General features: G+C 47.1%; 1 protein-coding gene and 1 long non-coding RNA gene across 2 annotated transcripts in view; both read right to left on the bottom strand.

Annotated features, from left to right (window-relative positions):
* LOC129695006 (uncharacterized) overlaps positions 1–8376 on the bottom strand; it is a 56869-nt gene extending 48493 nt beyond the window's left edge. The window contains exon 1 of the long non-coding RNA XR_008723095.1: positions 8261–8376. This is a non-coding gene — a long non-coding RNA (uncharacterized LOC129695006). The remainder of the gene's footprint in view (positions 1–8260) is intronic.
* A 15989-nt stretch (positions 8377–24365) lies between these two features.
* The window catches only part of iqcb1 (IQ motif containing B1), an 85861-nt gene continuing 82244 nt past the window's right edge, over positions 24366–27982 (bottom strand). Inside the window, exon 14 of the mRNA XM_055631760.1 lies at positions 24366–26109. Coding sequence (XP_055487735.1) covers positions 25907–26109 — 203 coding nt within the window. The 3' untranslated portion in view covers positions 24366–25906. The remainder of the gene's footprint in view (positions 26110–27982) is intronic.

Below are 27982 nucleotides of genomic sequence, written 5' to 3' on the forward strand. Positions count from 1 at the left end.
CAGATTCACCATTCTCTGTGTGAAAAATGTTTTTCTCATCTCGGTCCTAAAAGACTTCCCCCTTATCCTTAAACTGTGTGACCCCTTGTTCTGGACTTCCCCAACATCGGGAACAATCTTCCTGCATCTAGCCTGTCCAACCCCTTAGGAATTTTTGTAAGTTTCTATAAGATCCTCCCTCAACCTTCTAAATTCTAGCGAGTACAAGCCGAGTCTATCCAGTCTTTCTTCATATGAAAGTCCTGCCATCCCAGGAATCAGTCTGGTGAACCTTCCCTGCGCTCCCTCTATGGCAAGAATGTATTTCCTCAGATTCGGAGACCAAAACTGTACGCAATACTCCAGGTGTGGTCTCACCAAGACCCTGTACAACTGCAGTAGAACCTCCCTGCACCTATAGAGTGGTGAATCCCTGGAACTCTCTGCCACAGAGGGTAGTTGAGGCCAGTTCATTGGCTATATTTAAGAGGGAGTTAGATGTGGCCCTTGTGGCTAAGGGTTCAGGGGGTATGGAGAGAAAGGCAGGTACGGGATACTGAGTTGGATGATCAGCCATGATCATATTGAATGGCGGTGCAGGCTCGAAGGGCCGAATGGCCTACTCCTCACCATTTTCTATGTTTCTATGTTTCCCAAATCTTTGCCCACTGGACGCCTGTGGCTCTGCTGATCACCAAGAGCCTGATAAAAGCGTCGGGGAAACAGGCCCCTTCATCTCAACCTGTCCATGCCAACCATGCTGACACGCAGAGAATGGCTCCAATATCTAAAGCGGCTTCTCCTTGCCATCTGGCTGCACTTCACGCTCACCATCCTCATCTTCGGACACTCTGTGCATTAGGGAAGAGGGTGGGGCTGAGGATATGCTGGGTGGGTTGCTGCTCCTGGGCCTGGCCAGGCTGGGCCATCCGCCAGTCACGTCGCCAGAGGTCTCTGCTCGTGCCGGCTGCCTGCCCCTTCCCCAGGGTTACGTCCACGCCTGGGTGGTGTTAGAGAGGGACTACGCCCTGTCCACGGGCACCCTGGGGGGTTTCCGGGTCCGCGGGGGTTGAATGTATCCTGAACATATAACCATATAACAATTCACAGCACGGAAACAGGCCATCTCGGCCCTTCTAGTCCGTGCCGAACACTTACTCTCCCCTAGTCCCATCTACCTGCACTCAGACCATAACCCTCCATTCCTTTCCCATCCATAGAAACATAGAAATAGGTGCAGGAGTAGAGGCCATTCGGCCCTTCGAGCCTGCACCGCCATTCAATATGACCATGACTGATCATCCAACTCAGTATCCTGTACCTGCCTTCTCTCCATACCCCCTGATCCCTTTAGCCACAAGGGCCACATCTAACTCCCTCCTAAATATAGCCAATGAACTGTGGCCTCGACTACCCTCTGTGGCAGAGAGTTCCAGAGATTCACCACTCTCTGTGTGTAAAAAGTTCTTCTCATCTCGGTTTTAAAGGATTTCCCCCTTATCCTTAAGCTGTGACCCCTTGTCCTGGACTTCCCTAACATCGGGAACAATCTTCCTGCATCTAGCCTGTCCAACCCCTTAAGAATTTTGTAAGTTTCTATAAGATCCCCTCTCAATCTCCTAAATTCTAGAGAGTATAAACCAAGTCTATCCAGTATTTCTTCATAAGACAGTCCTGATACCTGATAGTCCATATACCTATCCAATTTATTCGAACCTGCCTCCACCACTTCCACTGGAAGCTCATTCCACACAGCTACCACTCTCTGAGTAAAGAAGTTCCCCCTCAAAGAATAAAGACCTATCTTGTTCAACCTTTCTCTGTAACTTAGTTGCTGAAACCCAGGCAACATTCTAGTAAATCTCCTCTGTACCCCCTCTATTTTGTTGACATCTTTCCTATAATTTGGCGACCAGAATTGTACACCATACTCCAGAATTGGCCTCACCGATGCCTTGTACAATTTTAACATTACATCCCAACTTCTATACTCAATGCTCTGATTTATAAAGGCTAGCACACCAAAAGCTTCTTTACGGCGGCTGTCACTCTACACCTCGGTGACTGCCCATCACCCCCCCCCCCCCCCCCCCCCCCCCGACAAAGCTTTCTTTCAAATCGTTTGCCGCTCTTCATGAGCTAAATTCCACCTTCAGGGACAATGCAGTTATTCCTAGATCCCTCTGTTCAACTTGAACTATGCAGAGTTATTCGATACCTCTTTACTGCATTCCTACGTCGCTACCATTTTGTACGTCCTATTTGATTTGTCCTGCCAAGATGTAGCACCTCACACTTAACTCTATCTGCATTAAACTCTATCTGCCATCTTTCAGCCCACTCTTCCAAATGGCCTAAATCTCTCTGTAGACTTTGTAAACCTACTTCATTATCCACAACACCAATCTTAGTATCATCTGCATAGTTTACTTAATATATTTGTGGTAGTATTACGGTGGTGGGTTTTTGTTTTATTGTGTTGTAAATACTATTTTAATTTTTGAATAAATATTTTTGATTTAAAAAAACACACACACGCACACTGAGTTGTGGAGGCAGCCCGGACCATCGCATAAACCAACCTCCCTTGCATTGAAGAAGGGTTTCATTCCGTCACCTATTCCTTTTTTCCCCAGAGACGCTGTCTGGCCCGCTGAGTTACACCAGCACTTTGTGTCCACCTCCCTGCCATTGACTCCATCTACACCTCGACAAGGCCAGCAGCATCATCAAGGACCAGTCACACTCATGAATATGTGTTCAAGAAGGAACTGCAGATGCTGGAAAATCAAAGGTACACAAAAATGCTGGAGAAACTCAGCGGGTGCAGCAGCGTCTATGGAGCGAAGGAAATAGGCGACGTTTCGGGCCGAAACCCGGAAGGGTTTCGGCCCGAAACGTTGCCTATTTCCAGAAGGAAGGGTTTCGGCCCGAAAATCTGCCTATTTCCAGAAGGGTTTCGGCCCGAAACGTTGCCCATTTCCTTCGCTCCACAGACGCTGCTGCACCCGCTGAGTTTCTCCAGCATTTTTGTGTACCCACACTCATGAATATTTCCCCCCTTCTCCCCTCTCCCATCGGGCAAGAGGTCCAGAAGAATGAAAACACTCGCCTCCAGATTCAGGGACTGTTGCTGCCCAGCTGTTATCAGGCAACTGAACCATCCCACCACAACCAGAGAGCGGTGCCGAACTAGCATGGGCCTCGTTGGAGAGCCTCGGGCTATCTTTGATCGGACTTTACTGGCTTTACCTTCAGATTCAGATCCAGATTCAGATTCAATTTTAATTGTCATTGTCAGTGTACAGTACAGAGACAACGAAATGCATTTAGCATCTCCCTTGAAGAGCGACATAGCAAACGATTTGAATAAATAATAATAAGTGTCCGGGGGGGGGGGGGGGGGGGGTGATTGGCAGTCACCGAGGTACGTTGTTGAGTAGAGTGACAGCCGCCGGAAAGAAGCTGTTCCTCGACCTGCTGGTTCGGCAACGGAGAGACCTGTAGCGCCTCCCGGATGGTAGGAGGGTAAACAGTCCATGGTTGGGGTGAGAGCAGTCCTTGGCGATGCTGAGCGCCCTCCGCAGACAGCGCTTGCTTTGGACAGACTCAATGGAGGGGAGCGAGGAACCGGTGATGCGTTGGGCAATTTTCACCACCCTCTGCAATGCCTTCCGGTCGGAGACAGAGCAGTTGCCATACCATACTGTGATGCAGTTGGTAAGGATGCTCTCGTTGCTAACCTTGCGCTAAACGTTATTCCCATGTCTCATGCGCCTGTACAACTGTGGACGGCTCGATGGGGGGGGGGGGGGGGGGGGGGGGGGGGGGGGGGGGGGGGGGGGGGGGGGGGGGGGCGTTGGGGGCAAGAGGGACTCGTGGGGTGGGGGGGGGGGGGGGGGGGGGGGGAGGGGGGGGGTGGAACAGGGGGGTGGACGGGGGGGCAAGAGGGACTCGTGGTGGTGTGGGGGATGCAGATGGGACCCACAATATTGACGGTAGGGTTGACAACTGTCCCGTATTAGCCGGGAGTTGGGGAGTGGGGAGCCTCCCCCAATAAATCCTCTTCAGTCTATTCTAGACAAGGGTCAACAGGTGGATAGTGGGCACCATGTTACATGAAAACCCACGCAGACCATGGGCAGAAAGTGCAAACTCCGTACAGGTAAGCACCTGTAGTCAGGATCAAACCCAGTTTCCGACGGTGAGGAAGGACATTCTTGCTATTGAGGGAGTGCAGCGTGGGTTCACCAGGTTAATTCCCGGGATGGCGGGACTGTCATATGCTGAGAGAATGGAGCGGCTGGGCTTGTACACTCTGGAGTTTAGAAGGATGAGAGGTCATCTTATTGAAACATATAAGATTATTAAGGGTTTGGACACGCTAGAGGCAGGGGAGTCCAGAACCAGGGGCCACAGTTTCAGAATAAGGGGTAAGCCATTTAGAACGGAGACGAGGAAACACTTTTTCACCCAGAAAGTTGTGAGTCTGTGGAATTCTCTGCCTCAGAAGGCGGTGGAGGCCGGTTCTCTGGATACTTTCAAGAGAGAGCTCTTGAAGATAGCGGATATGGGGAGAAGGCAGGAACGGGGTACTGATTGTGGATGATCAGCCAAGATCACATTGAATGGTGGTGCTGGCCTGAAGGGCCGAATGGCCTATTCCTGCACCTATTGTCTATTGATGCCGTGAGGCAGTGATTCTACCCGCTGCGCCACTGTGCGGCCCGCCATTAGTTTAGTTTAGCCACATGGACTGCGGTACAGTGTAAAGCCTTTCTATTGCATGTTCTCCAGCCAGTGAGATAACTGTACATGATTACAGACAAGCTGCCTACAGTGTACAGATACAGGATACAGGGAATAACGTTCAGTGCAAGATAAAGTCCAGTAAAGTCCGATTAAAGATAGTCCGAGGGTCACCAATGAGGTCGATGGTAGGTCATAGAAACATGGAAAATAGATGCAGGCCATTCGGCCCTTCGAGCCTGCACCGCCATTCAATATGATCATGGCTGATCATCCAACTCAGTATCCTGTACCTGCCTTCTCTCCGTACCCCCTGATCCCTTTAGCCACAAGGGCCACATCTAACTCCCTCTTAAATATAGCCAATGAACTGTGGCCTCAACTACCCTCTGTGGCAGAGAATTCCAGAGATTCACCACTCTCTGTGTGAAAAAAGTTCTTCTCATCTCGGACCTAAAAGATTTCCCCCTTATCCTTAAACTGTGTGACCCCTTGTTCTGGACTTCCCCAACATCGGGAACAATCTTCCTGCATCTATCCTGTCCAACCCCTTAAGGTCAGGACCGCTCTCTAGTTGGTGAGAGGACGGTCCAGTTGCTGATAACAGCTGGGAAGAAACGGTGTCGGAAGGAACAGCAGATGCTGCTTTGCCCCAAACATTGACGAGGGTCTCGACCCAAAACATCACCCCTTCCCTCTCTCCAGAGATGCTGACTGGCCCGCTGAGTTACTCCAACATCTTAAGAGTCACAGAGCAATACAGTGTGGGAACAGGCCCTTCGACCCAACTTGCCCACGCCGGCCAACATGTCCCAGTGACACTAGTCCCACCTGCCCGCATTTGGTCTATGTCCCTCCAAACATAAGGGGTTGGACAGGCTCGATGCAGGAAGATTGTTCCCGATGTTGGGGAAGTCCAGAACAAGGGGTCACAGTTTAAGGATAAGGGGGAAATCCTTTAGGACCGAGATGAGAAAAACATTTTTCACACAGAGAGTGGTGAATCTGTGGAATTCTCTGCCACAGAAAGTAGTTGAGGCCACAGTTCATTGGCTATATTTAAGAGGGAGTTGGATGTGGCCCTTGTGGCTAAAGTGATCAGGGGGTATGGAGAGAAGGCAGGTACACGATACTGAGTTGGATGATCAGCCATGATCATATTGAATGGCAGTGCAGGCTCGAAGGGCCGAATGGCCTACTCCTGCACCTATTTTCCATGTTTCTATACCTATCCTATCCATGTACCTGTCTAACTATTTCTTAAATGTTGGGAAAGTCCCTACCTCCCTTGGCAGCTCGTTCCATGCACCCACCACCCTCCGAGTGAAAAAGTTACCCCTCAGATTCCTATCAAATCTTTTCCCCTTCACCTTAAACCTATGCAGGAAAAATGTTTCCCATGTTGGGGGGAGTCCAGAACCAGGGGTCACAGTTCAAGTATAAGGGGTCGGCCATTTAGGACTGAGATGAGGAAACATGTTTTCACCCAGAGAGTTGTGAATCTGTGGAATTCTCTGTCACAGAAGGTAGTGGAGGCCAATTCACTGGGTATATTCAAGAGGGGGTTAAATCTAGCTCTTAGTGCTAACAGAATCAAAGGATATGGGGAGAAAGCAGGAACTGAGTACTGATTGGGGATGATCAGCCATAATCATATTGAATGCGGTGCTGGTTCGAAGGGCCGAATGGCCTACTCCTGCACCTATTTTCTATGTTTCTGTGTCCTCTAGTCCTTGATTCACCTGCTCAGGGCAAGATACTATGTGAGTCTATCTGATCTATTCCTCTCATCGAGTCTATGTTTGGAAGAAACTGTTCCTAAATCTGGAGGTGTGTGTTTTCACACTACTGTAGCTCTTGCCTGATGGGAGAGGGGAGAAGAGGGAGTGACTGGGGTGAGGCTGGTCCTTGAGTTTGCTGCTGGCCCCAGGGATAACTTTTTGATGGTGACTGCCAAGGTGCAGGCATAACTGGAGGTTGTTGGGATTAGATGGGTGGGTGGGTGGAGGGGCAAGGCAAGAAAATTAGAAGACCTTCTCATTATTTTTTGAGGACACGCACCTCTGCCTGAACTTCCTGCACTGCCTCGGCTTTGAAGATGCGGAGATGAGCGAATCCAAGACAATAGACGCATTACAGAGCGGGGAGGTAATCAAATGATGCACGACATCACACACACACACACACACAGATGCACACACACACACACACGGACAGATGCACACACTGATACACACACACACACACACGGACAGATGCACACACTGATACACACACACACACGGACAGATGCACACACTGATGCACACACACACACACACACACGGACAGACGCACACACACACACACACACACACTGATGCACACACACACACACTGATGCACACACACACACACTGATGCACACACACATACACGGACAGACACACACACTGATGCACACACACACACACACTGATGCACACACACACACGGACAGATGCACACACTGATGCACACACACACACACTGATGCACACACACACACACACTGATGCACACACACGCGGACAGATGCACACACTGATGCACACAGACACACACACACACACACACAGGGACAGATGCACACTGATGCACACACACATACACTCTCACAGGCACACACACTGATGCACACAGACACATATACACATATAGACACACACACACACACACTGACTCACAGGCACACGCATATATATATAGACGGACACACACACACACTGATGCACACACATGCAGACACATATGTATACACACACACTGACACAGACAGACATACACACACATGCAGACAGACACACACGCATATAGACACAAACACACGCAGTCACACACATACATGTATAGACACACACATTTACAGCCACACACACGGACAGACACACACACACGCAGTCACACATATATAGACAGACACACACAGACCTATAAACACGCACACACAGTCACACTCGTATACAGACACACACGGACAGACACACACAGACATATAAACACACACAGTCACACATATATAGACAGACACATGTAGACACACACACATACATACAGACAGACACACAAAATGCACAGATACAGCATATTTTTGTGTAAAAGCCTCTCGGAATCTCTCTCATACACACACACACACACACAAACAACACACGTACACAACTTGTACAAGACCGATATAATAATCCATAAAGTGAACATGTTGCGGGCAAATACACAGTCATTCACACGTCAATGTTGAACGTGTGCCCACGTCTGCATCCACAATAAAACACACGCCACAACATGCTCGAAACGCTGCCTCATCAACTCTAAGAGATGAGGAATGGGTCACAAGTGAATCTTATCCCTTTCCCCACTGCTGGAGGCTTTGAGCGCCTTTGTTTCCTGCGCCGGCTGGTCTAGTGTTAAATAAGACGCTGGTGTTTTGCGGGCCCGGGGGTCGTCTCCGCCTCAACCCGGCGGCGCAGCGAGTGGGGCACGGGGACAAGATGCAAGGAAAGCCCATGGGTCTTACCTCCAAGTGATGGGATCCGCTTCTTCCCACAGCCAGCCAGCAGCAGCAGCCGCTTTGTTCTGTTCTCGCCAGCACAGGAAAATAAATCCAGAGGTGTGTGTGTGTGTATATATATGTATATGTGTGTGTGTATGTGAGTGAGTGTGAGTGCCTCGGAATCCTTGCTCCGAGTGGCAAGCAACGGTCTGTGTCAGTTCCAGCGACAGCTAGCTAGCTCCCCTCCCTCCCCTCCCCTTCTCCCTCTCCTTTTCTCTCTCCCCCCTCCCCTTCTCTCTCTCCTTCTCTCTCTCTCCCCATCCTCCCCTTTCTCTCTCTCCTCCTTCTACTCTCTCTCCCCCTCCCCTTCTCTCTCTCCCTCTCTCGCTTTCTCAAGTCGCTTCTCTCTCTCTCTTCACCTCACTCTCTCTCCCTCCCTCCCTCTCTCTCTCCCCCCCCCTCCCCTCTCTCTCTCCCCCCTCTCCCTCTCTCTCCCCCCCTCTCCTTCTCTCTCTCTCCCCCCCCTCTCCTTCTCTCTCTCCCTCTCCCTCTCTTTCTCTCCCTCCCCCCCTCTCCCTCCCCCTCTCTCTCTCCCTCCCCCTTCACTCTCCCCTTCTCTCTCCCCCCCCTTTCCCTTCCCTTCTCTCCCTCTCTCACTCCCCTCTCTTTCGCTTCCCTTCTCTCTCCCCCTCTCTCTCTCCTTTCCCCTCTCCCTGTCTATCTCTCCCCCCTTCTCTTTCTCCCTTTCTACCTCTCTCCCCTTCTTTTTTTCTTTATTCCTCTCTCTCTCTTCCTCTCTCTTTGTCTTGTCTCCACCACCAGCACCTTCCGACGCTGCAAACACCCTCTCTCTCCCCCTCCCTGTGTCTCTCTGTCCACAACCTAAGTGACAACCAGACGTCTCCAAGCAACAACGGGGCAGAGAGAGGAGCAGCGCCCTCGGAGAGGCAGCAGCAGCAGCAGCAGCAGCAGCAGCAGTAGCAGTAACAGTAACAGCAGCAGCAGTAGAAGCAACAGCAACAGCAGCAAGTGCCGGAGCTTTGGTGCTGGACAGCGGCGCCGCTGCTCGATCCAGGGGCGTCTGTGCAACGCGAGTAGGAGAGAAAGAGAGCGATTCTCGTTTTGTGTGGCTTCACAAAGGCGCCCGGCGGCGAGACTTCTCTCCCTGAGACACACGCTGCATCCTCGCAGCCCACACACTGGGCTGGTGATTAACGAGAGCACCTCCCGCACAGTCTGCCCCGCCGATTGGAGAAGTGTTTATTTTTTTAATTGACACACGTTGGTCTCCCCCACACCTCCCCTGTCTCTCTCCCTCTCGCAGTTCCCTCGTTCTCTCCTGTTATGTGGAACTCCCTGCCACAGAAGGTAGTTGAGGCCACAGTTCATTGGCTATATTTAAGAGGGAGTTAGATGTGGCCCTTGTGGCTAAAGGGATCAGGGGGTATGGAGAGAAGGCAGGTACAGGATACTGAGTTGGATGATCAGCCATGATCATATTTTAGAAGTTTAGGGGTAACATGAGGGGGAACTTCTTTACTCAGAGAGTGGTAACTGTGTGGAATGAGCTTCCAGTGGAAGTGGTGAAGGCAGCATCGATTTTATCATTAAAAAATAAATTGGATAGGTATATGGATGAGAAGGGAATGGAGGGTTATGGTCTGAGTGCAGGTAGATGGGACTAGGGGAGAATAAGTGTTCTGCACGGACTAGAAGGGCCGAGTTGGCCTGTTTCCGTGCTGTAATTGTTATATGGTTATATTGAATGGCGGTGCAGGCTCGAAGGGCCGAATGGCATCCTCCTGCACCTATTTTGTATGTTTCTATGTTTCTCTCTCTCTGTCTCTCTCTGTTATCTCATTAAATGCATAAGTATAAATACAAGTATACAGTGCATGGATAGATATGTCCCTGTACATAAACTTGCAATAGGCCTATAGCCCTTTATTGATGCTACACGTTCTTGCAGCTGTAAGCAGTACAACACAATAGCAAGTTTAGCAATTCAATATTCATTTCTTAGTGTTAGTTAATGTCGATTAGTGTGTGCGTACATATGTGCATGTTGGTCATTCACCGTCTCTCAGGTTATGGCACGCTGTTACGTATTGTACACCAAGATGTGCCGTATTTCCTTCAAGGATTATTCTTAGTTTTCAATTCAATTCAATTCAATTCAACTTTAATGTCATCGCACAAATACAAGTACGAGTACAACGAAATGCAGTTTTGCATCAGTCCGTAGTAGTTGTGCATAAAGAAATTTAAAAAAATAAAATAAAAATAGAAAGAGAGAAGATACAGAATATTCAAAAAATACAGAATAATTAAACAATGGGGACGGAGGGACCGGAGAAATCTATCGGCGGGACTCCGAGTTCAGCAATGTGATTGTGTTGTTGTAGAAGCTGTTCCTCATCCTACTAGTACGTGACCTGAGGCTCCTGTACCGCCTCCCTGATGGGAGGAGGGCAAACAGTGTATGTTGATGTATCATCTAGTTCTTTAAAGTCAGGGGTTGCCACACTGAGTTTGTCAAAGTATGCTTTCCTTGTTTTGTCAAATTCTTTGCATTTTAGGAGGAAGTGCCCCTCTGTTTCAACCTCATCTGTCAAACAGTGGCCGCATATTCTGTTTTCTCCTGGTTGCCAGAATCTCTTCTGTCTTCCTTTTTCAACTGCCAAATAGTGGTCACTTAACCTGTATTTGGTGAGGGTCTGTCTCTGCTTTATGTCTGTAACAGTTGAGAGATCGTCTGCCAATTTATAATCTCTCTTTAGGGCACGGTAACATTCTAATCTGCTTTGGCTTTTGGTTTCTTTATCCCAATGTTCCAAGTACGTTTTTTTACATTGTTTGATCATTTGGTTCACTCTAACTGGTGATTGGGGGTCAGTATTGATCTGGGGCCAGTCAGGGTTTAACTGGATAGGGTTTAACTGAATAGGGGTAGTTAGTCTCAGTACCAACTGACACAGGGAACTCTTTTCTGGGTTCCCCTCTTGTGTTTGAAGGGCTTTAAACTGGAGGGTATCTGGGGGGCTAGATTTACCTGTCCTCTCCATAAAATCCCCTTAGCCACAAGTGCCACTCTAACTCCCTGGAAATTTATTATCAGTGGGTAACTGCCTAGTTCCGCCCTACATGCCTTTGTTGGCAGAGTTTTCCTTTGGATACCACTCTCTGTGTCCGAAAAAATTCCGCATCAGGGCCTCCGTTAAAGGTTTTTTCCCCATTTACTATAACTATGGTGTGACCCCTTGACCCCAGAGAAACATAGAAACATCGGGACAATTCCTGCAGGAGTAGCCTGTCCAACCCCTTCGAATTTTGTAAGTTTCTATAAGATCCCCCCTCCTGTTCTAAATTCTAAGAGAGTTATATGGTCTATATCTTTCTTCATGGTCGATCTCACATCCCAGGAATCAGTGTGGTGGAACAGTCTCAAACTCCCTCTATGGAATAATGTCCTTGCTCAGATTTACACCGAAACTGTACACAAGATGCTGGGTGTAACTCAGCACCCTGTACCCTGTACAACTGCAGTAGAAACACCTCCCTGCTCCTTGCTTGGGGAGCTTATATCCCAGTGGCACAAATTTTGATCTCTCTTAACATCAAGTAACCTTTTGCTTTCCCTCCCTCTCCGTTTCTCCCCCAACCAAGTTCACTCTCCTCCTGATTAATTTTACTGATTGTACACCTCGTTGTCACCTTCCCCTCCGCCAACAATGAACCGTTCTGCATTTCCTTGATCATCGTCGGCTTTGATCATTCCTTTTCACACCTTACATTCCCTTTGTGCCCTTCCATATCTATGTATCTCCCCTCTCCCCTGACTCTCAGTCTGAAGAAGGGCCTCGACCCGAAACGTTCACCCATTCCTTCTCTTCAGAGATGCGGCCTGTCCCGGCATGAGTTACTCCAGCATAAGGCGTCTACCTTGGTTGGGGGTCGAATATCTACACTGAGTCAAATATTTTAAGCCAGATTTTAATTGGAATTTGCATGTTGTAGAATCTTCTTTTTATTGCGTACAGAGCTCTTCGAGCTTTCTAGATATATAGATATGCCATTTATTGTCCCTGATACTGTACAGTGACAGAACTGAAAAAAGCTCATAGTGTGCATACATATAATTTTGAGTACAAAAAACAAGTATTTATCTTCCAAAACATCAGGGTCTTTTCTGGAAAAATCATGGGGTTGGTTTAGGTGCACAATTCTGCAGGGCGCTATTTTACATATATCATCAGTAGGAAGTCCGGGTGTTTCTCTGTGAGTCATGCTGCATGTGTGAATTTACTCCAGCAAGAGTAGTTATAATTTTCGGAAAGCAACTATTTCTGAGTCTATTTGTCCTGGATTTGATGCACCTATAGCGCCTTCCAGAGGGCAGCAGAGAGAGGAGAGAGAGAGCAATCTCTGGTCGATGAGGACAGTGGGTGCCTGGGACAAGACGCCAGGGATGTTGGCGGAGGAGACAGGTACCACAGTGGCACGCCGTGATTAGTGCGGGTGTCAGGGGTTATGGGGACAAATCAGGAGGATCGGGTTAGGAGGGAGAGATGAACGAATGACGGAGTAGACTTGATGGGCAGAATGGCCTAATTCTGCTCCTATCACTTATGATCTTGGAACGTGGATTGCGTGCAGGCAGGTAAGAGTTGGTCTTGGCATCATGTTTAGCACAGACGTTGTGGGCCGAAGGGCCTATCCCTGTACTGTACTGTTGTATGTTCTAAGCTGGCAGAAGCACTGATAGAATACTTAGTTTAGATTAGTCTGGTTTAATGGGGTGGAAGATTGCAACCTTCACGTGGGTCCGCCCTGCTTCGACGAATGCAATCAACCCGTCGTGCACAATCAAATGTCCCTGGCCCAGTCTAAAGAAGAATCTCGACGCAAAACGTCACCTATTCCTGTGCTCCATAGATGCTACGTGGCCCACTGATGTAGTTTCCCCAGCGCTTTTGTACACATTTGGTGTGTATAGGGTGATTTCACGAAAGGTCACTGGAGCGTAGATCCACACCCACGTGACCGAAAATCTGAAGTGGAGTACATGCTATACATCCGGTACATGTTAGTGAATGGGAAAACACGCACTTTCACACCCGTTAAAAACATCGAAAACAGCCAGTTTTTGATCTGCAATTTATTGTGCCAGTCGGGGTGACCGTGAGGCACAGCTACCTAGATTTACAGTCCAAAAAAAAGATAGAAACTAAGGTAAATTCAAGAGGTAGCTGAGGGTGCAAATCCAGCGGAAGTGATCAGCGGACATTTGCCGTGGAGATTTAAAGATCCAAAATATCGGGAATTATCGCGTTTAATTATCAATAATGCCTTACTTTTGATGAAATGCAGCGAGCAAACGCGATAATTCCCGATATTTTGGATCTTTAAATCTCCACAACAAATGTCCGCTGTTCACTTCCGCTGGATTTGCACCTTCAGCTCCCTCTTGAATTTTTACCTTAGTTTCTATCTGTTTTTTGGACTGTAAATCTAGGTAGCTGTGCCTCACGATCACCCCGACTGGCACAGTAAATTGCAGCTCAAAAACTGGCCGTTTTCGATGTTTTTAACAGGTGTGAAAGTGCGTGTTTTCCCATTCACTAACATGTACCGGAAGTGTAGCATGTACTCCACTTCAGATTTTCGGTCACGTGGGTTCGGATCTACGCTCCAGTGACCTTTCGTTAAATCACCCTATATGCTGATACTTTAGCTACTGCAGAGTAATCTACTGTCCCTACACTCTTGCACTTAAGAATGATCGTGCGCATGTATAGTATGATTTTTACTGAAAAGAGGACATAAATAGTGTTGAAGGGACTAAGCGGGTCAGGCAGCATCTCTGGAGAACGGGGACAGGGGATGTTTTGGGTTGGCACCCTTCAGACACTGATTTTTACTGAACTGAATTTCATTGTAGGTAGGTATAGGAGACAATAAAGTATCATTGAACCAGTGAAGATTAAAAAATATTTAAGTTACTCTCTCTTGCAGCCTTTAAACTCATGGTTCAATCGTCACCAAGCCATGGGATGCTCAGTACCAAAGGCTCCTCTTGTATCTTTGCTCAGTACTGCCCTCTTGTGCTGGGCCACTCTCATGTCATGCAGCTGTGAATCTCATGAGGTTTAGCTGAGCTTGGTTTACAACACAATACAATTTATTTGTCATTTGAACCTCATTGAGGTTCAAACGAAATGTTGTTCCTGCAGTCGTACACACAAGAAAAAGACCCAAGACACAACACAGTTTACACAGACATCCATCACAGCGCATCTCCTCCTCGCTGTGATGGAAGGCAAAGACTTATCTCTCCCCATTCCCCTCCCGATATCAGAGTCAAAACCCCCGGCGGGCGCTAGCAAAGTCCCGCGGACATCAAAGGCCAAGCTGCGCGGGGCGATGATGTCAGCCCCGCTCCAGGTCATCCTCAACCTCGCAACTCGGGCGGGAGAAGTCGCCGTTGCGGAAGCCCCGAAAAACGGTCTCCCAGCAGGGACTCGGTGTTACCGTCCACCAGACCTGTGGTTGGAGCCTCCGAATCACCAGGGATCGGGTCACAGCCGCGCGCCACCACAGCTCGTCCCGCTCCGAACTCGGCCGGCTCCGCGATGGTGAGTAGGTCCGCAGCTCCGTGACTGGAGCCCCAGGTCGTTTAGCTGTTTAGCTTAGAGATATAGCATGGAAATAGGCCCTTCGGCCCAACGAATGCACGCCATCCAATGATCACCCCGTACACAAGGGGGTATTTTACAGAAGCGAATTTAACCTGCAAACCTACACGGCCTAGAAGATTGAGGGGGCATCTTATAGAAGTACAGGAGCAGGGATTTGAGTATAGGAGCAGGGAGGTTCTACTGCAGTTGTACAGGGTCTTGGTGAGACCACACCTGGAGTATTGCGTGCAGTTTTGGTCTCCTAATCTGAGGAAAGACATTCTTACCGTAGAGGGAGTACAGAGAAGGTTCACCAGACTGATTCCTGGGATAGAAACATAGAGAAACATAGAAATTAGGTGCAGGAGTAGGCCATTCAGCCCTTCGAGCCTGCACCGCCATTCAATATGATCATGGCTGATCATCCAACTCAGTATCCCGTACCTGCCTTCTCTCCATACCCCCTGATCCCCTTAGCCACAAGGGCCACATCTAACTCCCTCTTAAATATAGCCAATGAACTGGCCTCAACTACCCTCTGTGGCAGAGAATTCCAGAGATTCACCACTCTCTGTGTGAAAAAAGTTCTTCTCATCTCGGTTTTAAAGGATTTCCCCTTTATCCTTAAGCTGTGACCCCTTGTCCTGGACTTCCCTAAAATCGGGAACAATCTTCCTGCATCTAGCCTGTCCAACCCCTTAAGAATTTTGTAAGTTTCTATAAGATCCCCTCATGTCAGGACTTTCATATGAAGAAAGACTGGATAGACTCGGCTTGTACTCACTAGAATTTAGAAGATTGAGGGGGTATCTTATAGAAACTTACAAAATTCTTAAGGGATTGGACAGGCTAGATGTAGGAAGATTGTTCCCGATGTTGGGGAAGTCCAGAACAAGGGGTCACACAGTTTAAGGATAAGGGGGAAATCTTTTAGGACCGAGATGAGGAAAACATTTTTCACACAGAGAGTGGTGAATCTGTGGAATTCTCTGCCACAGAAGGTAGTTGAGGCCAGTTCATTGGGTATATTTAAGAGGGAATTAGATGTAGCCCTTGTGGCTAAAGGGATCAGGGGTATGGAGAGAAGGCAGGTACAGGGTACTGAGAGATGTGTAGGTGATGTATCGGGTCAGGACCTTTCTGCAGTCGTCTCTCGATCACTCTCCATTTATCCATCTCACTCGGCAGCAAATGTAAAGGAGCCATTTGTTTCTGGTTTGCATCGACTTACCGTTTTAGTTTAGATTAGATACAGCAAGGAAACAGATACCTTGGGCCCACCGAGTCCACACTTACCTTCGATCACCTGTTCACACTAGTTCTATCTTATCCCACTTTCTGCTTGAGCTAGCGTAAAACTGGCCAGGTAGAATAATCAGAGGGACAAAAAAAAAAACTGCAGATGCTGGAATCTTGAGCAAAACACAAAGTGCTGGAGGAACTCAGCGGGTCAGGCAGTGTCTCAATGGTGCTTTGTTGTTACGTGTGCTCCGGGCAGTGAAATTCTTTCTACATAACTCCCACATGCATGAGTCGCCATATTTTGGTGCCACGCCATTTACAAGCTGTCCAAAGTCCTGTCCACGGGCGTAGTCTATTGGAGCAGCTGCAGATCCAGGCGAGCCCCAGGCTGTTGCAGGGCCTCCTCCGTCGCCCTCGACAGGCACAGCCCGCCGACCAACGCCTCTCCCCCCTCCTCGACCGTCACTGTGCACTGCAGCTGGCGCTCACGGCAATACCCCGGTCATTCAGCGACCGGCCCACCCCTCGCATCCGTAGTCTCTGCGGCTCTGAGGTCTTCGGGGCCCGAGCTCGGCGACTTCCAGAGCTTCCCCCCCTATGTATCTGAATGGTGGCCGATTAGGAAAAGGGGAGATGCAACGAGACCTGGGTGTCATGGTACACCAGTCATTGAAAGTAGGCATGCAGGTGCAGCAGGCAGTGAAGAAAGCGAATGGTATGTTAGCATTCATAGCAAAAGGGTTTGAGTATAGGAGCAGGGAGGTTCTACTGCACAAAAAAGCTGGAGAAACTCAGCGGGTGCAGCAGCATCTATGGAGCGAAGGAAATAGGCAACGTTTCGGGCCGAAACCCTTCTTCAGACTGATCGGGGGCGGGGACAAGAAAGGAAAAAGGAGGAGGAGCCCGAAGGCTGGGGGATGGGAGGAGACAGCAGGGGGACTGAGGCAGGGGAGGAGAGACAGCAAAGACTAACAAAATTGGGAGAATTCGATGTTCATGCCCCCAGGATGCAGACTCCCCAAACGGAATATGAGGTGCTGTTCCTCCTACTGCAGTTGTACAGGGTCTTGGTGAGACCACACCTGGAGTATTGCGTACAGTTTTGGTCTCCTAATCTGAGGAAAGACATTCTTGCCATAGAGGGAGTACAGAGAAGGTTCACCAGACTGATTCCTGGGATGGCAGGACTTTCATATGAAGAAAGACTGGATAGACTCGGCTTGTACTCGCTAGAATTTAGAAGATTGAGGGGGGATCTTATAGAAACGTACAAAATTCTTAAGGGTTTGGGCGGGCTAGATGCAGGAAGATTGTTCCCGATGTTGGGGAAGTCCAGAACAAGGGGTCACAGTTTAAGGATAAGAGGGAAGTCTTTTAGGACCGAGATGAGAAAAACATTTTCCACACAGAGAGTGGTGAATCTGTGGAATTCTCTGCCACAGAAAGTAGTTGAGGCCAGTTCATTGGCTATATTTAAGAGGGAGTTAGGTGCAGCCCTTGTGGCTAAAGGGATCAGGGGGTATGGAGAGAAGGCAGGTACAGGATACCGAGTTGGATGATCAGCCATGATCATATTGAATGGCGGTGCAGGCTCGAAAGGCCGAATGGCCTACTCCTGCATCCAGGGGCGGATTAACCATTAAGCAAACTAAGCACGTGCTTAGGGCACCAGGGCCAAAGGGGGCACCACAAAGTTGGGAAAAGTGTGAAAAGAAAAAAAAACGAATGAAGATTTGTAAAAATAAAAAATGGATAAAACTAGTGCAAATTGATCATAATGTTCAGTTTCTTCATCATGGTGCACCTTAGGGTTATCTTCCCAGGTGTACCACAAGGGGCACTGCTGGCACAGTGCACTCTGACCACTGTTGGTCAGTAAGATCATTAACACTGTCACATGTTTCCTGTTGTGGAATATTCTCGACTGACCTCTGTGCCTCAGACATGATGTGTGCGATATCCTTGGAAATCTAAGACCACTGCACTGGTAAGATGTCATACAGCTTCAATGATCCTTTATTTAATTAGTATACATAGTCTCTTATCTATCGATCTTTTTTGAGACTTTTTGTGTCTACTTTTGCCTGATTGAAGCTATTTTTTGTTGGCGAGGTGCAGTGTCGTAGCATGTGTTTAAAAGTAAAATGACGGAGCCAAATTCAGTTGTCATGACAGTCATTTCAATGACCCTCTCTCTGCCCCTTTTTAATTTCAGCCCCATGTAAACGTCAAAAATGAAGCGCGTTCAGTTGAGTGGTGCGCAAAAGAGAAAACGTGCAAAAGAGAATGAGCAAAATAATCTGCCTGTTGTAGCCAAGACAGAAGAGCTGACAGATTCCTTCTTACAAACTGCAGAGAAAGATGATCCAGATCAAAACCAGTGTTAGTCTTCAGAGACAGCAAGTGAATCAAATCTATCACCTTCATCAGAAACAGGCAGTGTTGGTGCAAGGCCAGATTTTCATGATGACGTTGCACATGATGAAGTGCCACAACCTGGACCTAGTTCTACGACAAGATGTGTAAATGCTTTTGAACTGTCCAAGGAGTTTAGAAACATAGAAACATAGAAATTAGGTGCAGGAGTAGGCCATTCGGCCCTTCGAGTCTGCACCGCCATTCAATATGATCATGGCTGATCATCCAACTCAGTATCCCGTACCTGCCGTCTCTCCATACCCTCTGATCCCCTTAGCCACAAGGGCCACATCTAACTCCCTCTTAAATATAGCCAATGAACTGGCCTCGACTACCCTCTGTGGCAGAGAGTTCCGGAGATTCACCACTCTCTGTGTGAAAAAAGTTCTTCTAATCTCGATTTTAAAGGATTTCCCCCTTGATCCTTAAGCTGTGACCCCTTGTCCTGGACTTCCCTAACATCAGGAACAATCTTCCTGCATCTAGCCTGTCCAACCCCTTCAGAATTTGGTAAGTTTCTATAAGATCCCCTCTCAATCTTCTAAATTCTAGAGAGTATAAACCAAGTCTATCCAGTCTTTCTTCATAAGACAGTCCTGACATTCCAGGAATCAGTCTGGTGAACCGTCTATGCACTCCCTCTATGGCAATAATGTCCTTCCTCAGATTTGGAGACCAAAACTGTACGCAATACTCCAGGTGTGGTCTCACCAAGACCCTGTACAACTGCAGTAGAACCTCCCTGCTCCTATACTCAAATCCTTTTGCAGTAAATGCTTTTGAACTGTCCAAGGAGTTTAGAGAACTGACCAAGGATGAAATGAACAAAGCTAAGGGCCCAGGGTTGTGGGATGAATTTTATGGTGATGATGTGACATATTGGGTTGCTTGTGGACCCAGTGAATGTCAGCACCACAATGGGCCATTTGACAAATCGTGTCGCAATTTCATCAGTGGGAAGCCAAAGAGACACTGTTCACATAAAATCTTTTTTGGAATAAAAGCCAATGGTGAACACTACAAGAGAGAATGGCTGTTGTACTCTCCTTCAAAAGGATCAGTTTACTGTTTTGTTTGTAAACTATTTGCGCCCACAGGGTCAACGCATTTTGCTAGAAATGAAGGATTCAGTGACCGGCGAAACACTGCTGTAATTGACAACCATGAAAAAAGTACAACTCACCGAGATGCCATGTTGACATATCTAACTCGGAAACAAGGCTTAGGCTTGGCACAGCCACTGGAAAAACAAATTGAAGAGGAGTACAATTACTGGGAGAATGTGCTTCGGCATGTTGTAGCAGTCATTCGCACACTGGCTGAACGAGGATTGGCATTCTGAGGAAAAGTGGAAAAATTTGGGTCTCTCAATAATGGGAATTATTTGGGGCTACTCGAATTGATAAGTCAGTTTGGCCCATTCTTGGCTGCTCACATATCACGGTATGGCAATGCTGGAAAAGGCGACCCTTCGTACCTGTCCAAAACGATATGAGAGGAACTTATTGAGTTAATGGCAAAGAAAGTGCACTCCGTCATCATTGACAAAATTAATATTTCTGGGTACTTCAGTCTGTCTGTGGACTGCACGCCTGATCTTTCGCATGTTGACCAACTGAGCATAGTGCTCAGATACTTGCAAGATGGACAGACAGTTGAACGATTTATCACATTTTTGGAATTACAAAAACACACTGGTGAAGCTATGGCACAGCAGGTGTTGAAGTACTTATGTGATGATTGTAAATTGGATTTTGCTAAATGCAGAGGGCAGTCATACGACAATGCTGCCAACATGTCTGGACGTTACAATGGCATGCAGCATAAACTTTTGGTTGCAAATCAGTTTGCCATTTATGTACTCTGTGCAGCTCATTCACTAAATTTAGTTGGACGAAGTGCTGTGGATTGCTGTCAAGTTGCAGTAGATTTCTTTTCCACTGTACAACTGCTCTACACATTCTTTTCAGCCTCAACTGCTCAGTGGAGAATTCTCAAAGATTGCATTGGAAATGAAAAAGTGTTGAAATCACTTTCAGACACCAGATGAGAAGCACATGTTATGCTGTGGCAACTGCATCAATCATCAACTCTTTCTTCAAGATTCTGGAAGCTTTTTAGAAGATTTATCAGATGACCAGTTGCAAAAAGGTGACACTAGAAGGGAGGCAAAGAATATTGCAAACAAGATGCAAGAACTGGAATTTGTGTTCATGCTGAATGTTTTGGAATGAAACTTTAGAAAAGTTTCATAGAACAAGTCAACTTCTTCAAAGTGAAAATGTGATCTTGCAAACATGTGCAGATTTGTATTCATCATTGGCAGACCAGTTGCACACATCAAGAGATGAGTTTGAGAGATTTGAATCACTTGCAAAGGACATGCTCCCTGATGTAGAATACAAAGCAACTCAAACGCGTAAGCGTATAAGAAAGAGAATGCCCAACGATGGAAATACACCAGAGGTCATTCTCAGTGCCAGAGACAAATTCCGTATCTCCACCTTTTATGTAATTGTTGAAAAGTTAGAAACGGAAATGAGGAGGAGACGAAAGGTGTCACTGAAATAGCAGACAGATTCTCTTGTCTGACAGATGTTCCTAATGCCACCCAACAAGGTGCTAATTCCCAATTATCAGAAAGTGAAAGGTACTCAAAGACTTGTCAGACACTCATTGATGTTTATCCAGATGACATGAACAACACTTTGTCTACAGAGCTTCAGCAGTTCCATTCATATGTTCTTCATAAGTTTAAAACAACCATGAAAACATCTTTCACTCACATGGAACTTTACAACACAATTACAGAAGACAAACCAGAGAGTGCCTTTCCAAACGTTGAAATTGCCTTAAGAATATTTTTAACATTAATGGTCACCAACTGCACAACAGAGAGGTCTTTCTCACAACTGAAAGGTGTAAAAAACCCAAATAGATCAGTTATGCTTCAAGAAAGACTCGACTCACTGTGTATATTAACAATTCAAGCAGACATTCTGAGAAGTATTAATTTTGAGGATGTTATCAGTGATTTTGCGAAAATGAAATGTAGAAAAATGCCTTTCAGGTCATGAATATTGGAACTTTGATACATTTAACGTGAAATATTAAAATAGATGTATTGCATTTTTGTAGAACTTTATGTAGCCCAAGCTTGGCTTAGTTTGTACAGTATATTGTGTTATCATATGAATACATTTTTGTACTGCTGCAACCTGCATTGTATATCTGGTCAGACAGGTCAACAACTAAAATGGACTGGGTCAGTGTGGAAAGGAGGGGGCCACCAAGATTGGTCAGTGCTTAGGGCACCAGTGAGCCTGCATCTATTGTCTAAATGAACTTTGCATCACTCCAGATAGACATAAAAATCCGGAGTAACTCAGCGGGACCGGTGGTATCTCTGGAGAGAAGGAATTGGTGACGTTTCAGGTTGAGACCCTTCTTCAGACTGGACTCCAGACTTCAGAAGTCTGAAGAAGAAGTCTCGACCCGAAACGTCACCCATTCCTTCTCTCCAGAGATGCTGCCTGTCCCGCTGAGTTACTCCAGATTTTTGTGTCTATCTTCGGTTTAACCCAGTATCTGCAGTTCCTTCCTACACATTAGCATCACTCCAGGTAGGAGAAAGAGAATAACATTTAATCAATACTTCTCTTTCTTTTAATCGAGGTATTAAAATGTCCTAAGGGCATAGGAAGTAATTCAACTGGATACAGATATTTTCTTTATCACAGAAACCCAGTGGTCCTTAAATCAAGGCTGCGTCTCGTCTCCACTTTTCATTTCAGATATGATTCACTCTTTGAAACCTGATGATGTCAATGCAAATGTTGCCATTTACTTGTTTGAACGTATGTTAATATGAAGTGCTGTTCTGCAATTATCCTCTCCGCTCAGTGTCATTGTATGAGGTTCTATCAAATCCCCCCCCTCCACCCCTCCCCCTTCCATAACTCAACAAACGTAGTCATCGACAGACATAACACGCTGGACTAGCTCAGGGGGTCAGGCAGCCTCTCTGGAGAAAATGGATGGGTGACCTTTCGGGTCAGGACCCTTCTTCGGACCTTATTAAAACCTAGTCTTGGGAGCCTCGGCCGCGGGCCCAGTGGATGACAACGTCGGGAGCTCGCAGGTCCCGGGTTGGTGACCTGTTTTTCCGGAGCTCCCGCAACGACAGCTTTGTCCGCTGGGCTGGAGGGCGGCAGCTTCGACCGCCCCGGGCCGCGGAGTTTGAACCGGCCCGTTCGCGGAGCTCGGATTCAGCCGCGGGACTTACCATCACCCGGCGGGGTCACAACATCGGAAGCCTGGATCGCCTCAACGCAGAGGGAGAACAAGGAGGGAAGAGACAAGGACTTTAAGACGTTTGCCTTCCATCACAGTGAGGAGGTGCCTGGTGAACTCACTGTGGTGGATGTTAAACTGTGTTAAGTGTGTGTTTTGTTATTTTATTCTATGCTATGCTATGACTGCAAGGTATACAATTTCATTCAGACTGAAATGTCTGAATGACAATAAAGGATACTTTATACTTTTTTTAAATACTTTAGTCTAGGCTTAAGCTGGGCATCTAATAATGGGGATCTAATAACAGGGTAGTTGGTCCTCCATCTCTTTGCAGTGTGTGATGAGGAGATGCTACTGTCAGAGGTGCTCACTTCTACATGAGCCATGTACAGGGACCCCAGCTGTTATTCAGCTCGAAATATACAACTCTAATTTAACTTAAGGGGCAGAGGAGAAAGGATGCCCTCCGGTTTCCTATAGGATATGTGTGTTATGATTGTGTTTATAGGTTGTTTGGTTGTTTGTCTTTTGCACAATAAGTCCGCGAGCATTCGCCACTTTCATTTCACTGCACATCTCGTATGTGTATGTGACAAATAAACTTGACTTGACTTGACTTGGATAGTTTCCTTTATCATTGTTATTTTTTAAAATATATCTTTCATTCATTTGTTCTATATTTCTCTGCATTGCCGGCAAAGCCGTTACCCCTAAACTTTTGTCCCTTAATTCTCAAATCATGTCCTCTTGTTTGAATCTTCCCTACTCTCAATGGGAAAAGCTTATCCACGTCAACTCTGTCTATCCCTCTCATAATTTTAAAGACCTCTATCAAGTCCCCCCTTAACCTTCTGCGCTCCAAAGAATAAAGGCCTATCCTGTTAAACCTTTATCTGTAACTTAGGTGCTGAAACCCAGGCAACATTCTAATAAGGGTTTCTAGGAAGGGTTTCTAGGAAACATTCTAGGAAGGGTTTCGGCCCGAAACGTCGCCTATTTCCTTCGCTCCATAGATGCTGCTGCACCCGCTGAGTTTCTCCAGCATTTTTGTGTACCAACATTCTAGTAAATCTCCTCTGTACTCTCTCTATTTTGTTGACATCTTTCCTACTATTTGGCGACCAAAATCGTACACCATATTCCAGAATTGGCCTCACCGATGCCTTGTACAATTTTAACATTGCATCCCAACTTCTATACTCAATGTTCTGATTTATAAAGGCCAGCACACCAAAAGCTTTCTTTACCACCCTATCTACATGAGATTCCACCTTCCGGGAACTGTGCACAGTTATTCCTAGACCCCTCTGTTCAACTGCATTCCTCAATTCGCTACCATTTACCAGTCTGAAGAAGTGTCTCGACCCGAAACGTCACCCATTCCTTATCTATCCAGAGATGCTGCCTGACCTGCTGTGTCACTCCAGCATTCTGCGCCTATCTTCGGTTTAAAGCAGCATTTGTGGTTCCTTCTTACACGCGCCCTCCAATTCACATTTATAATTTAAATAAACTTTATTAAAAAGGAACAATTGTGGTTTGCGAGGTTGTTGTCTGTAGTCTGTTACCAACTCTTTCAGCACCATAACAGCCACTGCTTTCAAAAGAAAATACTGAGTTCAGTTTAGGGATACAGCATGAAAATACTGGAGGCCCTTGGGCTCACTGAGCCCACACCGCCCATTGATCAGCCGTTCCCACAGGTTCTATGTTATCCCACTTTCCCATCCACTAGGGGCAATTAACCTGCAAACCTGCCCTTCTTTGATAGACACAAAATGTCAGCGTAGCTCAGCGGGTCAGGCAGCATCACTGAAGAACATGAATTCGCTACCACTTACATGTAGATAGGGTGGTAAAGAAACCTTTTGGTCTGCTGGCCTATATAAATCAGAGCATTGAGTATAGAAGTTGGGATGTAATGTTAAAATTGTACAAGGCATTGGTGAGGCCAATTCTGGAATATGGTGTACAATTCTGGTCGTCAAATTATAGGAAAGATGTCAACAAAATAGAGCGAGTACAGAGGAGATTTACTAGAATGTTGCCTGGGTTTCAGCACCTCAGTTACAGAGAAAGGTTGAACAAGTTAGGTCTTTATTCTTTGGAGCACAGAAGGTTAAGGGGGGACTTGATAGAGGACTTAAAAATGATGAGAGGGATAGACAGAGTTGACGTGGATAAGCTTTTCCCATTGAGAGTAGGGAAGATTCAAACAAGAGGACATGATTTGAGAATTAAGGGACAGAAGTTTAGGGGCAACATGAGGGGGAACTTCTTTACTCAGAGAGTGGTAGCTGTGTGGAATGAGCTTCCAGTGGAAGTGGTGGAGGCAGGTTCGATTTTATCATTTAAAAATAAAATGGATAGGTATATGGGCGGGAAAGGAATGGAGGGTTGTGGTCTGAGTGCAGGTAGATGGGACTAGGGGAGAATAAGTGTTCGGCACGGACTAGAAGGGCCGAGATGGCCTGTTTCCGTGCTGTAATTGTTATATGGTTATATGGTTATATAGGTGATGTTTCGGGTCAGAACCCTTCTTCAGACTCGGGCTCGGAAGTTTTAGGATCGGGTTTCCGACCCGAAACGTTACCTATTCTTTTCCTCCAGAGATGCTGCCTGACCCGCTGAATTACTCCAGCACTTTGTGTCTTTCTGCGGTATAAACCAGCACCTGCGGTTCCTTCCCGCACATCTTTGGGACGCGGGAGGAAACCGGAGCAGACCCACACGGTCTCCGGGAGAACCTGCAGACTCCACACAGATGGCACCCGAGCGCAGGATCGAATCCGGTTCTCCGGCGCTGTGAGGCAGTAGCTCAGTTTCAGTCTCAGTGTATTGTCACCTGGTCCGAGGTGCAGTAAAAAGCTGGGAATTGGGCTCCGCAAGTGCTTTCCCTCCCACTGCACACGTGGACAAAGGATGCAAGCGCCTCCTGCTTGCCGCCCACGGGCCACAACGTTGCCAGCCCACACACCCCACCTCTCCTCCCGCACATCAGCCTGGCGCACGATGCCCGCGGCCTGCGTTCCACCGCTCACAGGACGAGATCAAGGTCCGCGTCGTCCGCGTAGATCGTGTCGGGATCCTGCATCTCGTCGCCCAGTTTCTTCCACCAGGGGCCCCTGACGGACTGCAGCATGGCACCGTGGCACTGCTTGGCCCTGGCTGCCACTGGAGCGGACCTGCAGTTAAAGAGCTCCACGTCCTTCTCAGTCGCCTCCTTCAGGCTGGGAGCGCCTGGATGCAAACGAGAAAAACCGAGAGAAATGAAGCAGGTATATCTTACAAAATTCTTAAGGGGTTGGACAGGATAGATGCAGGAAGATTGTTCCCGATGTTGGGGAAGTCCAGGACAAGGGGTCACAGCTTAAGGATAAGGGGGAAATCCTTTAAAACCGAGATGAGAAGAACTTTTTTCACACAGAGAGTGGTGAATCTCTGGAACTCTCTGCCGCAGAGGGTAGTCGAGGCCAGTTCATTGGCTATATTTAAGAGGGAGTTAGATGTGGCCCTTGTGGCTAAGGGGATCAGGGGGTATGGAGAGAAGGCAGGTACGGGATACTGAGTTGGATGATCAGCCATGATCATATTGAATGGCGGTGCAGGCTCGAAGGGCCGAATGGGCTACTCCTGCACCTAATTTCTATGTTTCTATGTTTCTATATCATCACTTTTTTTTCTTTTTTTTTCCCCCCCGTTTTTGTCTTTTTATTTCTTTACGTTTTGCCTATTTATTTTACTTACCCACTCTTCGACTTCATTCGTTTGGTAGTTTCGGGATTCTATTCTCACACATTCACTTTCTCTTTCATTCTCTTTCTCTCTTGCTCTTCCACTCTTTTTTCTATTTCATCTTTGCTAAAATTAAAATTGAAGCTGTCCAATAAGTGTATTATGTCATATGCCGCCGTTTATACTTTTGTACGCTGCTTCTAATGAAAATATAAATTTAAAAAAAAAAGAAGAAAAACAACGAGAATACAAAGGCCCGCGCAAAACCAATCGTTCAAACTGCAAGGGACTTCGACCCGAAACGTTCTCTTCAGTTTCTGCCTAATCTGTTAAGTAATTTTAGTTTTTGCTTGAGATTCAAGAGAGAGAGAGAGAAAGAGAGTAATGCAGGCTGACTTGGACAGGTTGGAGGAGTGGGCAGATGCATGGCAGATGCAGTTTAATGCGGATAAATGTGAGGTTATCCACTTTGGTAGGAAAAACAGGAAGGCAGATTGCTTTCTAAATGGCGTCAAGTTGGGAAAAGGGGAAGTACAACGGGATCTGGGGGTCCTTGTTCATCAGGCTATGAAAGTAAGCATGCAGGTACAGTAGGCAGTGAAGAAAGCAAATGGCATGTTGGCCTTTATAACAAGAGGAGTCGAGTATAGGAGCAAAGAGGTCCTTCTGCAGTTGTACAGGGCCTGAGTGAGATCACACCTGGAGTATTGTGTGCAGTTTTGGTCCCCTAATTTGAGGAAGGACATTCTTGCTATTGAGTGCGGCGGTGTAGGTTTTCAAGGTTAATTCCCGGGATGGCGGGACTGTCATATGCTGAGAGAATGGAGCGGCTGGATTTGTACACTCTGAAGTTTAGAAGGATGAGAGGGCATCTTATTGAAACATATAAGATTGTTATGGGTTTGGACACGCGAGAGGCAGGAAACATGTTTCCCAATGTTGGGAACCAGGGGCCACAGTTTAGGAATAAGGGGTAAGCCATTTAGAACAGAGACGATGAAACACTTTTTCACACAGAGGGTTGTGAGTCTGTGGAATTCTCTGCCTCAGAGAGCGGTGGAGGCTGGTTCTCTGGAAATTCAAGAGAGAGCTAGATAGGGCTCTTAAAGGGGATATGGGGAGAAGACAGGAAAGGGGTACTGATTGGGGATGATCAGCCATGATCACATTGAACGGGGGTGCTGGCTCAAAGGGCCGAATGGCCTACTCCTGCACCTATTGTGTATTGTAAGTATTTTATTGTCATATTAGTTCAGTTCAGTTTAGTTTAGTTTAGAGATACAGCGCGGAAACAGGCCCTTCGGCCCACCATGCCAGCCAGCGATCCCTGTACACTCGAATTGTCCTGCACACACTAGGGACAATGTACAATTTTACC

The sequence above is a fragment of the Leucoraja erinacea genome, unplaced genomic scaffold (assembly GCF_028641065.1).
Source record: "Leucoraja erinacea ecotype New England unplaced genomic scaffold, Leri_hhj_1 Leri_89S, whole genome shotgun sequence".
In the NCBI taxonomy this organism is placed as follows: Eukaryota; Metazoa; Chordata; class Chondrichthyes; order Rajiformes; family Rajidae; genus Leucoraja; species Leucoraja erinaceus.